We start from the raw sequence: 14,887 nt of genomic DNA on the forward strand, positions 1-14,887 counted from the left end.
ACTGTCTGTCTGTGTGTCTGTCTACCTGCCTGCCTGTCTGTCTGTCTACCTGCCTGTCTGTCTGTGTGTCTGTCTACCTGCCTGCCTGTCTGTCTGCCTGTCTGTCTGTCTGTCTGTGTGTCTGTCTACCTGCCTGACTGTCTGTCTGTGTGTCTGTCTACCTGCCTGACTGTCTGCCTGTCTGTCTGCCTGTCTGACTGTCTCTCTGTCTGTGTCTGTCTCTCTGTCTGTCTGTCTGTCTGACTCTCTGCCTGCCTGACTGTCTACCTGCCTGTCTGCCTGTCTGTCTGTCTATGCTGTTTATTCATCCAGCCTTCCTTGTCCTTTGCCTCTCAGAGCAACAATGGCAGAATGCAACACGTTCCCGGTGTACAAGGTGGACGCCATTCTGGAGTTCTTTCGCACCGAAGTCTTGACTGGCCAAGAGGCGAAAAATTTCACTAAAAATGACCTCACCCCAAGCCCAAAGGTAAGCTTAAGTATTAATCATTCTGTATAATAAGTGTAAACGTGTATGATCCATTACTTCACGTTGACATTGTGATATGAGTCTGGTGCCTGGCTGAACATCAGATGTGAGAACACGTCTACTCTAGACACACATGTCTACAGACATGCATATGGACACACGTCTAGTCTACAAACATGCATATGGACACACGTCTAGTCTACAAACATGCATATGGACACACGTCTAGTCTACAAACATGCATATGGACATGTGTCTAGTCTACAAACATGCATATGGACATGTGTCTAGTCTACAAACATGCATATCATATGGACACACGTCTATTCTACAAACATGCATATCATATGGACACACGTCTATTCTACAAACATGCATATCATATGGACACATGTCTATTCTACAAACATGCATATCATATGGACACACGTCTATTCTACAGACATGCATATCATATGGACACATGTCTATTCTACAAACATGCATATCATATGGACACACGTCTAGTCTACAAACATGCATATCATATGGACACACGTCTATTCTACAAACATGCATATCATATGGACACACGTCTAGTCTACAAACATGCATATCATATGGACACACGTCTAGTCTACAAACATGCATATCATATGGACACACGTCTAGTCTACAAACATGCATATCATATGGACACACGTCTATTCTACAAACATGCATATGGACACACGTCTATTCTACAAACATGCATATGGACAGTCAACAGTGTATTAAGGTGTTTTCCCTGCCAGTCAGTCAGGGGTTTTTATATGTTGTTGCTTTGTGTGTTTCTATTACAGCCAGACTCGATCCAGAGAATTTATATGCGAACTTTGGAGCTTCTGTTTCGCAATGTCCCAGAATGCCATTCTATGGTACGTTCTGCACACATGCATGTCTCTAGTCCAGGGAAGCCCAGCTTGGCCATGGTTAGGGGTTAGGGGTTAGGAAGTTGCTGTATTTCTATGTTACTGTATGTCTATGACAGCTTGGCCAGGGTTGGGGGTTAAGGGTTAGGGGTTGGGAAGTTACGGTATATCTAGTTTCTGTATGTCTATGACAGCTTGGCCAGGGTTGGGGGTTAGGGGTTGGGAAGTTACTGTATATCTATGTTATTGTATACGTCTCTGACAGCTTGGTTAGGGGTTAGGAAGTTGCTGTATATCTATGTTACTGTATGTCTCTGACAGCTTGGTTAGGGGATAGGGGTTAGGAAGTTGCTGTATATCTATGTTACTGTATGTCTATGACAGCACATCCGTTTCAAACAGGTCCCGCTGTCTGAGAACCTCCAGTATCCTGCCTTCCATGAGCGGACCACCGCTAAGCTGGGCCTTTTCGTTCGAATGTGAGTCTGTCTGTCATTGACCTTCAAAGACGTGCTGCTATTAAACTCTTCATAGAGGCCTTATCAACTTATTAAACTCTTATATCTCTTATACTGTATATCATCTTATCTTATCATAGAGGCCGTATCAACTGCAGTCAACTTGGCGATTCAATTGTAGTATTTCCAATTGGAGTTGTACCTAGTAGTAGTGGACTCAACATCATGCATGCATGGAATATATTCCATACCAAATTGTTGGTATTTAGACAGCATTTAATCCTGCCTTTTATCTGTGTTTCTGTCTGTTACAGGCAACAGTTTCTGCCCATGTGCTTAGTGTACGACTTCTCCCCCAACGATCTGCTGGCTCCTAGTAAGTCCTGCGTTCACGAAGTGGAGGAGATCCGTAGCGTTTCTTACGCTATTGTAATGCGCTTTTATCCAACGTGTTACACACAATGTTCGTTATCGCTTCAACTGAAATTAGAATGACAATATAAACTATATGACGTCATATCATAAAAGATACTGTTGCTTGTCTTTCCCTTACAGAGTTTAAGCGAACTCTGGTCATTTTAAGCGGCATCATGAACTGCCTTCACTTCAGAAAGCAGAGGATGGAAATGGCCGCGGAGCACCAGGAGAGATTTGTAAGTCAAGTCAAACCCGCCGCCCAAAGTCCTTAACAGATAAAAGTAATAATAGGGGCGGCTGTGTCTCAGGAGGGAGAGCTGCCGTCTAATGACTGCAAGGTTGGCAGATCGGCGATTCGAGCCCCGGCTGGCCACATGTTGAAGTGTCCTTGGGCAAGACACTGAACCACACACACCTTACCACACAGACGACAGATATATGTTTCAAACAGGTCCCGCTCTCACACATATATGTGTGTTAAGGTGTGTGTGGTAAGGTGTATAAGGTGTGGTATGGTGTAAATGGTAAATGGACTGACTTATATAGCGCCTTATTACAAAGCGCTTTACAAAGGCCTCTCATTCACCCGTTCACACACACATTCACACACCAATGGCGGCGAGCTGCCATGCAAGGCGCCGTCCCGCTCACTGGGAGCAATTTGGGGTTCAGTGTCTTGCCCAAGGACACTTCGACATGTGGCCAGCCGGGGCTAGAACCGCCGATCTGCCAACCTTGTGATCATTAGACGTCGACTCTACCTCCTGAGCCACAGCCGCCCCATGTATAAGGTGTGGGTACTCTTTCTCTTTTCCAGAGGGAAGACATGGACAAGTTCCAACACTACACAAAAACCATCAAACAAGCAGAGAAGACTATAGACAAGCTGACGTGAGTGAAGTGGCATCTTAGCAGCCTGGACTAGTTCCATTATACAGTGTCCTGTCCTTCTCTCTCTCTGGACTAGTTCCATTATACAGTGTCCTGACCTTCTCTCTCTCTGGACTAGTTCCATTATACAGTGTCCTGACCTTCTCTCTCCCTGGACTAGTTCCATTATACAGTGTCCTGAGTCTGACCTTCTCTCTCCCTGGACTAGTTCCATTATACAGTGTCCTGTCCTTCTCTCTCTCTGGACTAGTTCCATTATACAGTGTCCTGTCCTTCTCTCTCTCTGGACTAGTTCCATTATACAGTGTCCTGACCTTCTCTCTCTCTGGACTAGTTCCATTATACAGTGTCCTGTCCTTCTCTCTCTCTGGACTAGTTCCATTATACAGTGTCCTGACCTTCTCTCTCCCTGGACTAGTTCCATTATACAGTGTCCTGACCTTCTCTCTCTCTGGACTAGTTCCATTATACAGTGTCCTGACCTTCTCTCTCCCTGGACTAGTTCCATTACTTAGTGTCCTGACCTTCTCTCTCTGGACTAGTTCCATTATACAGTGTCCTGTCCTTCTCTCTCTCTGGACTAGTTCCATTATACAGTGTCCTGTCCTTCTCTCTCTCTGGACTAGTTCCATTATACAGTGTCCTGACCTTCTCTCTCTCTGGACTAGTTCCATTATACAGTGTCCTGTCCTTCTCTCTCCCTGGACTAGTTCCATTATACAGTGTCCTGTCCTTCTCTCTCTGGACTGGTTCCATTACTTAGTGTCCTGACCTTCTCTCTCTCTGGACTAGTTCCATTACTTAGTGTCCTGACCTTCTCTCTCTCTGGACTAGTTCCATTACTTAGTGTCCTGACCTTCTCTCTCTCTGGACTGGTTCCATTATACAGTGTCCTGACCTTCTCTCTCTCTCTGGACTAGTTCCATTATACAGTGTCCTGACCTTCTCTCTCTCTGGACTAGTTCCATTACTTAGTGTCCTGACCTTCTCTCTCTCTGGACTAGTTCCATTACTTAGTGTCCTGACCTTCTCTCTCTCTGGATTAGTTCCATTATACAGTGTCCTGACCTTCTCTCTCTCTGGACTAGTTCCATTATACAGTGTCCTGACCTTCTCTCTCCCTGGACTAGTTCCATTATACAGTGTCCTGTCCTTCTCTCTCTCTGGACTAGTTCCATTATACAGTGTCCTGACCTTCTCTCTCTGGACTGGTTCCATTACTTAGTGTCCTGACCTTCTCTCTCCCTGGACTGGTTCCATTATACAGTGTCCTGACCTTCTCTCCCTGGACTGGTTCCATTATACAGTGTCCTGACCTTCTCTCTCCCTGGACTAGTTCCATTACTTAGTGTCCTGACCTTCTCTCTCCCTGGACTAGTTCCATTACTTAGTGTCCTGACCTTCTCTCTCTCTGGACTAGTTCCATTACTTAGTGTCCTGTCCTTCTCTCTCTGGACTAGTTCCATTACTTAGTGTCCTGACCTTCTCTCTCCCTGGACTAGTTCCATTATTACAGTGTCCTGACCTTCTCTCTCTGGACTAGTTCCATTACTTAGTGTCCTGACCTTCTCTCTCTCTGGACTGGTTCCATTATACAGTGTCCTGACCTTCTCTCTCCCTGGACTAGTTCCATTATACAGTGTCCTGTCCTTCTCTCTCTGGACTGGTTCCATTACTTAGTGTCCTGACCTTCTCTCTCCCTGGACTAGTTCCATTACTTAGTGTCCTGACCTTCTCTCTCTCTGGACTAGTTCCATTATACAGTGTCCTGACCTTCTCTCTCTCTGGACTAGTTCCATTACTTAGTGTCCTGACCTTCTCTCTCTCTGGACTAGTTCCATTACTTAGTGTCCTGACCTTCTCTCTCCCTGGACTAGTTCCATTACTTAGTGTCCTGTCCTTCTCTCTCTGGACTAGTTCCATTACTTAGTGTCCTGACCTTCTCTCTCCCTGGACTAGTTCCATTACTTAGTGTCCTGACCTTCTCTCCCTGGACTGGTTCCATTACTTAGTGTCCTGACCTTCTCTCTCTCTGGACTAGTTCCATTACTTAGTGTCCTGACCTTCTCTCTCTCTGGACTAGTTCCATTACTTAGTGTCCTGACCTTCTCTCTCCCTGGACTGGTTCCATTACTTAGTGTCCTGACCGTCTCTCTCCCTGGACTAGTTCCATTATACAGTGTCCTGACCTTCTCTCTCTCTGGACTAGTTCCATTACTTAGTGTCCTGACCTTCTCTCTCTGGACTAGTTCCATTACTTAGTGTCCTGACCTTCTCTCCCCTGTGCAGGACCATCCCTCCAGAGCAGCAGGCGGAGGCCAAGGAGCTGGCTGCCACCATCGCTGAGCTGGGCAACGCCTCTAAGCACCAGTACCAGGAATCGGTAAGTATCCATGTCACCATGGAAACCCAGAAAAAACAACTCCACCTTCATCGCCTTGCTTGTTGTTGTTGTTGTTGTTGTTGTTGTTGTTGTAGTTTCTGGGTTTCCCACGGGTCCTTGAAATCCTTGAAAGTTTGTGAATTTGAGAAGAAAAAAATCAAGGCCTTAAACGTTTTTGAAAATAGACATGAGTCATTGAAAGTGCTTGAATTCCCCCCTCTCTCTCTCTCAAAAAAATTAAAAAATATATATATTAAAATGTTTTACGTATAGAGACCATCTAGTGTTCAAGCCTCTACATTCAAAAGCCTCTCTTTTTAATTGTTGTCCAGTGTTTCCTCCAGGATTTTTCACATTAGTGGCGGAGTGGTCCTCTTTCGCGCGCTGCATAAAACGCGTGCACGCGAAAACAAATATAATTTCTTAAATAGCGGTTAAGTCATTAAAGCCGAGCAGGTGATTTTATATAGAAGGTGATCAAATACCAATATTGTTATGTACGACAGTATGTCATTGCAGCACTTTGTTGCACTTTACGACGTCACGTTCTGTTAGAGCTTTACGACTGTGTGTGTGTGTTGTCAGAATGAATGGCACTTGACAGTAAACGGAGCTCAGTTTGTATACCTGTGTGGATCTACATTTATTAGTATAACACAAACATAATAAATTAGATAGAACAACCCTGTTCATTAATGTTCATTAATGCTTGAGTTCATGTTCATGTTCGCACTGTTACTGTGTTCTGTGCCAATGCACCCCTGTGATTGGTGGAGGTCACGGGGGGGCGGGTGCTGTGTGTGTTATTGAGACCGTTGGGAGAGAGAGCTCGGGTGAACTAAGAAAGTTGTGTATGTGAGAGTTTACAATTAAACGCCCAGATTACATGAGAGAAGCTATCTGTCATTATTTCAACCACTGTCCAAGTGGGGACGTTACAATACTTTCGTTTTAGAACGAAACGTTAGCCGCTAGCAGCGTTTTTAGCAGTCACCATTCTTGAGCAAAACATGATACAAACAAACATTCAAATACTCGTGTCGTCTTGATTTTTTTTGCGATTTCAATGTATGACGCATCATTTGAAAGCTTACCATCTGTAGTTTCAGACTATGTAAACCAACTAAAAATTACGTAAGCAAATGGTTATTATTTATCTGGTATAGATACCACTTCTGCGCCGAATGTACCGCCGCCGGCACAAATCCGCACCCGACATTGTAATTACCGTAATTTCTAAACGGTTTGTGCTATTGAAAAAAATCCAGCTGTCCCTGAAAGCTGAGATGTTGCACTTCAACCAACATATAGGGTATTACGGTAAAATGTGACGTGAGGACATTCTCAGAGTCAGTTTACTCACAGTGATTGACGGAGCGTTCAGGGACACGTGCTTTTTTTCTGTTCTCCGGTCAAAATAACTCGCTGCCTTTCTGCGCAGCCTGAATCAAAGTGGACTGTCTGAATCATTTGGTGGCGGAGGAAATTCTTTCGTGGCGGCCCGCCACCAATAAATGCATATAGAGGAAACACTGTTGTCTGGTAGCGGATAGTTCCTATTATATAAATTCTCATCTAGATCTGTCTCAAACTATGCCGTGTTGGGGTCCTTGAATTTGAGGGAATTGAGTCTGGAAAGTCCTTGAAAGGTGCTTGAATGTGAATGTGATGTTTCAGAAGGTGTGGGAACCCTGTAGTTTGGCTTGAATCTGTGCCTTCTTTCATTTCAGAACGCACTCAAGGAGCAGGTCGCGGAGTGGAAAACTGAAAATGCGGAGCGGTCACAGAAACTGGCATGTGAACGATCAAACACATTGATTCAGCCATTACACACTCATCATCTCACGTCTGCTCACTAGTAATGTTACATTCAAATGTGTTCATGAATTTAAATGTTCTCCTTGTTTTGTTGTCGTCCTTAACAGACTCAGCTGAGGGTGGACGTGACCACGCTGAAGGAGAACATCGGCAAGCTGAAGTCTCAGGTGGTGGAGTCTCCAGAGGAGCTGAAGGACCAGATGGAGAAGATGAAGGAGAACGTGAAGAACATCAAGCTGAACATCGTGAGTGGAGACAAAGAGGGGACCTGGCTAGGCTTACATAATACTTAAAGAAACCGTTTTTTAAAGGTTTTTTTTGGGTAGAGGGGCAGTTATGCTAGAGGGGCAGTTATCCTAGAGGGCTTGTTTCTACAGCATCAACTGAAGGTGGTTGTTCCACACGGGTAGTGGTGGTCTAGTGGATATTGAGTTGGACTGGTGATTGGAAGGTTGTGGATCCTCAAATCCTGCCTGAAAACACCACCACTAGTGTGTAGCCCTTGAGTAAGGCACTTAGCCCTCAGTTACTCCAGGGGGAATGTCCCTGTAATTGGTAGTTTATTTTTTGTTTTTTATTTAACCTTTATTTATACAGGTAAAGAACACATTGAGCCCCAAGGGCTCATTTTCAAGTGTGACCTGTTCACAGGCATATAACAACAACATCCACCACAAACAAATACAATACAAAACCTGGCCTACATAGTCTAAAAACTAAACTAAAAACGACATAGTCTAAAACTAAAACTAGTCTAAAATAGTCTAAGATAATCCAAACTTTCCGTCAATATAGACTAAAACTAAACTAAAACTACATAGTCTGAAACTAAAACTAGTCTAAAACAGTCTAAGATAATCTAAAACTACAAAAACCTAAAACTAGACAGTTAAAGATCTAGGGACTTTGACTTTCTAGTCACTTTGGATTAAAGGCGTCTGCTAAATGGCTAACTCTCCTTCCACAGGAGCAAGCGGACGAGAGGATGGGGGAGTACCAGGGCGCGGTGCAGGCCGTGAGTCACAACGAGGCGGAGCTGCAGGTGGTGTTCAAACTGCTGCAGGACCTGCAGACCAGCATGGACAAGGCCAACCAGCACCAGGACGAGGTACCTGACCCCTAACCCCTAACCCTAATTACAAATACATGTTGTAATGTCATGTACCCCCTTGGCATGTGCCTCCCCCAACAATACCCTTTGAGTGTATTAACGTGTGTCTCTCTGTCTCTCTCTGTGTCTCTGTCTGTCTCTCTCTGTGTCTCTGTCTGTGTTTCTCTGTGTCTCTGTCTGTATCTCTCTCTGTCTCTCTCTGTCTGTCTGTCTCTTTCTGTCGGTCTCTCTCTGTCTGTCTCTCTCTCCGTGTGTCTGTCTGTCTCTCTCTCTCTGTCTCTCTCTCTCTGTCTGTCTCTCTCTGTGTCTCTCTCTGTGTCTCTCTCTCTCTCTCTCTCTCTCTCTCTGTGTCTCTCTGTCTGTCTCTGTCTCTCTCTCTCTGTCTGTCTGTCTCTCTGTGTGTGTGTCTCTCTCTGTCTCTCTGTCTCTGTGTCTCTGTCTGTCGGCAGTATCTATCAAATAAAATATATTATTAGTACGAATATGAATCTCTCTCTCTCTCTCTCTCTCTCTCTCTCTCTCTCTCTCTCTCTCTCTGTGTCTCTCTTTCTCTGTGTCTGTCTCTCTCTCTGTCTCTCAGGTCCAGCAGCTGGTCTGTCTGTATGAGAAGCAGCAGAAGGATCTGAGGAGCCTGGCCACGGAGGAGGGTCCGGTGAAGAGAGCTCTGGGCATGAAGATGGACAAGAAGGCCAAGAACCAGATACGCAGGCAGAAGAAGAAGGAGACCACCGACCAGCACGTTAAAGACGTATTAGGGTATGAAACAGCATGTTAAACTTAAGCGTTACGGAACTCGAATGCCGTTACACCCCCTAGCTGTGCCGATATCCACGATACGGACGTGTTGGGGTATGAAAGGGTTAAACAGCGTGGATGTGTTGGGGTATGAAAGGGTTAAACAGCATGTTACGGATGTGTTAGGGTTAAAACAGCAGTTTAGACCACTGGACCCCCCCAGGCCTCGTTTTAGTTTTAGTAGAACCTCCTGGTGCTGCTGATTGTGTCTCTGAAGGCGTCTCCCCCTCCTTGGTCTCCAGGCAGTGTGACCACGTCCACCAGAAGAGGGAGGACATGGCGGAGCAGATCCAGGAGATCAGCCGACAGACGCATCAGATCAGGGCCGAGATCCAACGCCTGAGGGACGTCTGCAAGCAGGACACGGAGAAGGCCCAGGTACCACGCACGATTAAGAGATTACCAGGACCGTCTCCCTGGGAATTGGGAATGTCCTCTGTGTCTAACTGGGAATGTTGTCTGTCTAACTGTGAATGTCCTCTGTGTCTAACCGGGACGTCCTCTGTGTCTAACTGGGCTGTCCTATGTACAGGGTTCCCGCGCTGGTCTTAAAAAGGCTTAAAGGCTAAAATCCAGCAATCCAATTCATAAGGCCTAAAAAGGCCCCAAATGTCAGTTATTCTGTCTAAAAATGAGGTGCTAGGGCTTAAAAATGAGATCCTGCAAGGAAATCAGTCCGACCACATCTATTTACACAGAAATGAATCAAGCTTTTATCTGTATGGCAGTGAAATCCCTAATTTCATCACCTCGAGGATGACAAAAAGCTATCATTTGGTGTCTAAAATTCTATTCAAAAAGGTCTTAAATTTGACTTGTTGAAACTTGTAGGAACCCTGATGTGTCTAACTGGGCTGTCCTCTCTCTCAGGCGGTGTTTGACCGGCTCCTGGGGGCTCTGAACCAGTTCCATAAGCGCGTCGAGAGCCACGACGACATGAAGAAGATCACCTCCCACTTCAAGTGACTCGACGTGTTCCGATTCTCTCTCTCTCTCTGTGTCCCTCTCTCTCTCTTTAAATGTTGTTATTATTCTATTGTTCTCTGTCTGTGTGTTCTCTGTCTGTGTATTCCTTGACCTTGTTATTGCTTTACTCTCATCTGGATAACTGAATAAATGTACTGAATTGCATTGTGGGTTGTATGTTTTATTGACATAATCATAACACCAGTGAGTGTTGTTATCGTCCAGGGGGGTATTCCATCAACGTCGCTAAAGGAAAATCTAGGCTTATTTTTTTGGTAAATCTCACGAGATTGATCAAAATAAGCCTGGATTTTCCTTAAAGTGACGTTGATGGAATACCCCTCAGCTGAACATCCTGATCTCGACTGAAAGCAACAACAATAATATGATAGATACTGTATACAACAACATTCGGAAACCTTTAAAAAAACAACAACAACATTGAAGTGGTAATACTTTCCGTTCAGCTCCTCCCAGCTTTCACTCCGGCAAAGAACCGTTCCGGTTCGCGTTTGCGTTCTGTCTGGCGAACCAGCCCACGTTCATACCAGTGTAACCAGAACCATCCTCGTCATCAACGCTGGGTGATGAAGGGGCGGGATGAACCAAAATGTCACAACTAGATGGCAGCTACTTCACTGGAAATGAGGACAATATCTTCCACTACAGTATCTGAAATAAACACAATTTTCTATGAAACAAAACAAAAGACACTTTCTACACGCGTTCTCTTACTAACCAGCTGCTCCATTGCTGGAATAGAAACTGAAATGGCTTATGAAATTTGCGTGTGTGTGTGTGTGTGTTTGCTGAGCATGTGAGGAAGATAGAGAGAATGATGAGTCTTTTGATAATTGTTTTGATCACTAATGATTAGATTTAGATTAGATTACATTTTGTCTCCTTCCTTCTTGCTGGTCTTTGCAGCCTAGAATACGACACACCCACTGACGACGTGACTGTTCTACGTTTTGGTTCCCGCTTGAGAACCACTATCTTCTGGTTCCCTCTGCTGACCAACTTTTTAGTCTCCGAACTAATTTATTTTCGGTCTGAACGCGCCGGCCGGTTCCAGACTTGGTTCTCGAACGCGAACCGGATCGGTTCTTTGCCGGTGTGAAAGCCCTAAAAGAGCCCTACGTAAGAAACGGCACATGTTGAAAAGGTGAATGCCCAAACAGCTACTGTAGTGTGTTCTCATTGTAGAGAAGAGTGTGAGATGTAAAATACCATCGTTAGCTTGTGTGCTGGTGAAGGTTAGTGACAGATCTAGGCTACTCATGATACCATACACATTAGTATGTCAGATTCTGGTAATAAAACCACCTTTAAAGGGTAATAATACTCTCTGCACCCCTCTAAAAAGAGTGGTCCCCCCAGTAAGTAAGAAAGACACCCCTCCTATAAAACACATTGTATGTACACAATGTATGTATATCTCCAATAGAAATACAACATTCCCAAATAGAATAATGTTGTTTTAGAAGTTCAATTCTAATCATTTTCACAGTGAAAATTCTGTAGTTTATAGTAAGAAACAAAATAAAGGGATGTTGAATAAGAAATTATTTAGCATGTGTCACCGAACTGCCGTAGTGGACAACAACACACAGGAGAGCAACTATGAAGCAAAAGCCTTGTAGCTTTGGACCCCCGAAAGGTTTCTATTCTCTCAATTTCGACACATAGTTCCTTGACAAAGAGATAGTGAGGGACATGAAAGCTTAACATATATACACGATCTGAGAAGGTCCGAGACCTTGACTGTCCGTTGAAGAGGCCCTCATCACAGCATCCTCATAACAGGTGACACGTTCTAGTGTTTTGGTCCGCATGTCGGCATCCGGTTTAATGTTCAGACTTTTCTTTAGAAAAATGTGGATACATTTCCGCGTTGTTGAAAATCAACGACGCATCGCTGGTCAACTAACACAGCTGGTTTTGTGAGCCTGCTAACAATGTAAAGTAGTGTTTTAGTTCACTAGGTAGCAGTGGGGGGGATTACTCACCCAATCCATTGTATTGTTGCAGTGTTTTGGGCTTGACTAGAGATGTGTCTGTGTTTGTGATTCTCAACAAGGTTGAAACGTAGTTCGGTGGTTTCAAAAGAAACGTCTGAACATTTCGATCGGTTTGCCGACATGCGGACAAAAACACTAGACCGACCCTGTCACACGTGTGGATGTTCCTGGATGTCCTTGGGCATCGTTGCTTGGACGTCACGCGTCCGTCCACCAGGGGGCAGGCTTGATCAGCAGGAGATGAGGAGCGCGTTCAGCGACTGGTGACTCTGTGTGCGCTCCAGGGGCGCCGAGCCGGAGAAGAGGATCTCACAGGCAGACAGTTCGTGATAGAGGGCGTTGAGAACCTCCAGAATATGGGCTTTCCCTGTTTGAAAAAAAAAAAAAAAAGAGGCAACAGATGTGCGTACATTAGATTACCAAGCCTCTCCACACAAAGTCAATTTAATTCACTTTACTCGCTATCTTTTTTTTTCTTCTTCTTGATTCTCATGTTTCACAACGCTTTTATTCAGTTTATGGGTGCCGTCAGGGAACATCTGTCTCACCGTGCTGCGGGTCGCTGTGTGTGTGTGTGTGTGTGTGTGTGTGTGTGTGTGTGTGTGTGTGTGAACATCTGTCTCACCGTGCTGCGGGTCGCTGTGTGTGTGTGTGTGTGTGTGTGTGTGTGTGAACATCTGTCTCACCGTGCTGCGGGTCGCTGCACGCCTCGAGCGTGCTGAGCAGGATCTTCCCCAGGGACCGCCGCGAGACGTTCTGCAACAGGGACAGGAAGACACTTCTCAGACGGCTGTCAGGCAGTCAACTAACTAACTTAGCAGTGTGATTCTCTAATAACGGTGTAAAGTAGCTTATAAACACGTTAAGTAAAAAAAAAAAAGACACAATAAGCCTTCACCTCCCAAGATGCGTGTGAGTGAATAATACAATAATGTATGTGTTAATTAACAACGGCAGCATATTGTATTCAGTCAGACAATGTGTTATATAGTACAGCTCAAACGTTTGGACACACTTTCCCATTCAATTGAACAGTTGTTCAGTCCAAACGTTTGACTGTTACTGTAGAGAGAGAGAGAGAGAGAGAGAGAGAGAGAGAGAGAGAGAGAGAGAGAGAGAGAGAGAGAGAGAGAGAGAGAGAGAGAGAGAGAGAGAGAGAGAGAGAGAGAGAGAGAGAGAGAGAGAGAGAGAGAGAGAGAGAGAGAGATTGAGATTTATTCATATTAATAATAATAATATATTTTATTTGATAGATAGCTGCCAGCGTTGTTGCCTTGTCGGTGAGACTGAAGGAGTGAAGGAGAGTTTTCCCTCCGTTCACCACTAAAGCTTTTCTTTGACGTTCTCCAGCCAAGATGATGTCAGGCCAGCAACATCAACATCCCACACAGGGAAACACGACACTCCTTCCTAGCGGTCTGACAGGAAATGACCACAGTGCTTCACTCCAGAGCTCAGTAGACGTTTACATTCTACGCTGTTGGCATTTAGCAGATGCCTTCATCCGAAGCGGCTTACAACGGAATACATTTAACTAAGTAAGTGAATCAACTATCCACCAGTCATAGCAGGGGAAAGTAATCTATGTGTGCTCGGGCCTGGAGCCATTGGCAGTCGTCGTGCTAGAAGATGGTTTCTTTCTGCATTCTCATTTTATGCACCCAGATTGTGTCTCACTGCCAGTTTACATTAGGGATGCAACCTCAGCACATATGTTCAAGTCAAGACTAAAAACCCATCTTTTTAATATTAAAATAATTAAATTATGATTATATAGTGATTGGAGCACTTTGAGCTGCAACGTTTGGCAGGTTTGGTTTCTCAACAACAGCAGCTAGCAGCTAGCACGTAGCAGCGTCTGCGTGTGACTGACCAGGTCCCTCAGGGGTAGTAGATGTCTCAGGAGGGACAGTACAGGAGGGTAGTAGATGTCTCAGGAGGGACAGTACAGCGGGGGTAGTAGATGTCTCAGGAGGGACAGTACAGAGGGGTAGTAGATGTCTCAGGAGGGACAGTACAGGGGGGTAGTAGATGTCTCAGGAGGGACAGTACAGGGGGGGTAGTAGATGTCTCAGGAGGGACAGTACAGGGGGGTAGTAGATGTCTCAGGAGGGACAGTACAGGAGGGTAGTAGATGTCTCAGGAGGGACAGTACAGGGGGGTAGTAGATGTCTCAGGAGGGACAGTACAGGGGGGTAGTAGATGTCTCAGGAGGGACAGTACAGGGGGGTAGTAGATGTCTCAGGAGGGACAGTACAGGGGGGTAGTAGATGTCTCAGGAGGGACAGTACAGGGGGGTAGTAGATGTCTCAGGAGGGACAGTACAGGGGGGTAGTAGATGTCTCAGGAGGGACAGTACAGGAGGGTAGTAGATGTCTCAGGAGGGACAGTACAGGGGGGTAGTAGATGTCTCAGGAGGGACAGTACAGGGGGGTAGTAGATGTCTCAGGAGGGACAGTACAGGTGTAGTCTGAAGAGATGGAGGTCTTCAGTCTACGGCGGAAGATGGGGAGTTACTCTGCACTTACTTACTTAAAGGGAAAAAACAACCAACAACCCTAGAATGAAGATCTCATCCCAATAGCACTAATGCTTACAGTACGTAACCTTCGAATCGCTATAGATGAACCTATACTGGTTTCTCAACAAGAAGAAGAACAACAACAAC

General features: G+C 45.2%; 2 protein-coding genes across 2 annotated transcripts in view; one reads left to right on the forward strand and one right to left on the reverse strand.

Moving 5' to 3' along the window:
• Positions 1–343: 343 nt before the first annotated feature.
• Positions 344–10,198, forward strand: nuf2 (UF2 component of NDC80 kinetochore complex; the record flags this gene model as incomplete). The annotated part of the gene is made up of 13 exons (XM_080548489.1): positions 344–469; positions 1,291–1,365; positions 1,762–1,838; positions 2,132–2,193; positions 2,373–2,470; positions 3,052–3,125; positions 5,415–5,508; positions 7,239–7,301; positions 7,434–7,571; positions 8,294–8,434; positions 9,018–9,193; positions 9,475–9,610; positions 10,103–10,198. 13 exons carry the CDS (start codon positions 344–346, stop codon positions 10,196–10,198), a joined length of 1,356 nt encoding a protein of 451 aa, XP_080404615.1.
• Positions 10,199–12,449: 2,251 nt separating this feature from the next.
• efcc1 (EF-hand and coiled-coil domain containing 1) overlaps positions 12,450–14,887 on the reverse strand; it is a gene marked incomplete at both ends in the record, with an annotated part of 24,547 nt that continues 22,109 nt past the window's right edge. The window contains 2 exons of the mRNA XM_080548490.1: positions 12,450–12,586; positions 12,906–12,975. Coding sequence (XP_080404616.1) covers positions 12,450–12,586; positions 12,906–12,975 — 207 coding nt within the window. The remainder of the gene's footprint in view (positions 12,587–12,905; positions 12,976–14,887) is intronic.

This window comes from Nansenia antarctica (genome assembly GCF_963989245.1).
Source record: "Nansenia antarctica genome assembly, chromosome: 18".
NCBI lineage: Eukaryota > Metazoa > Chordata > Actinopteri > Argentiniformes > Microstomatidae > Nansenia > Nansenia antarctica.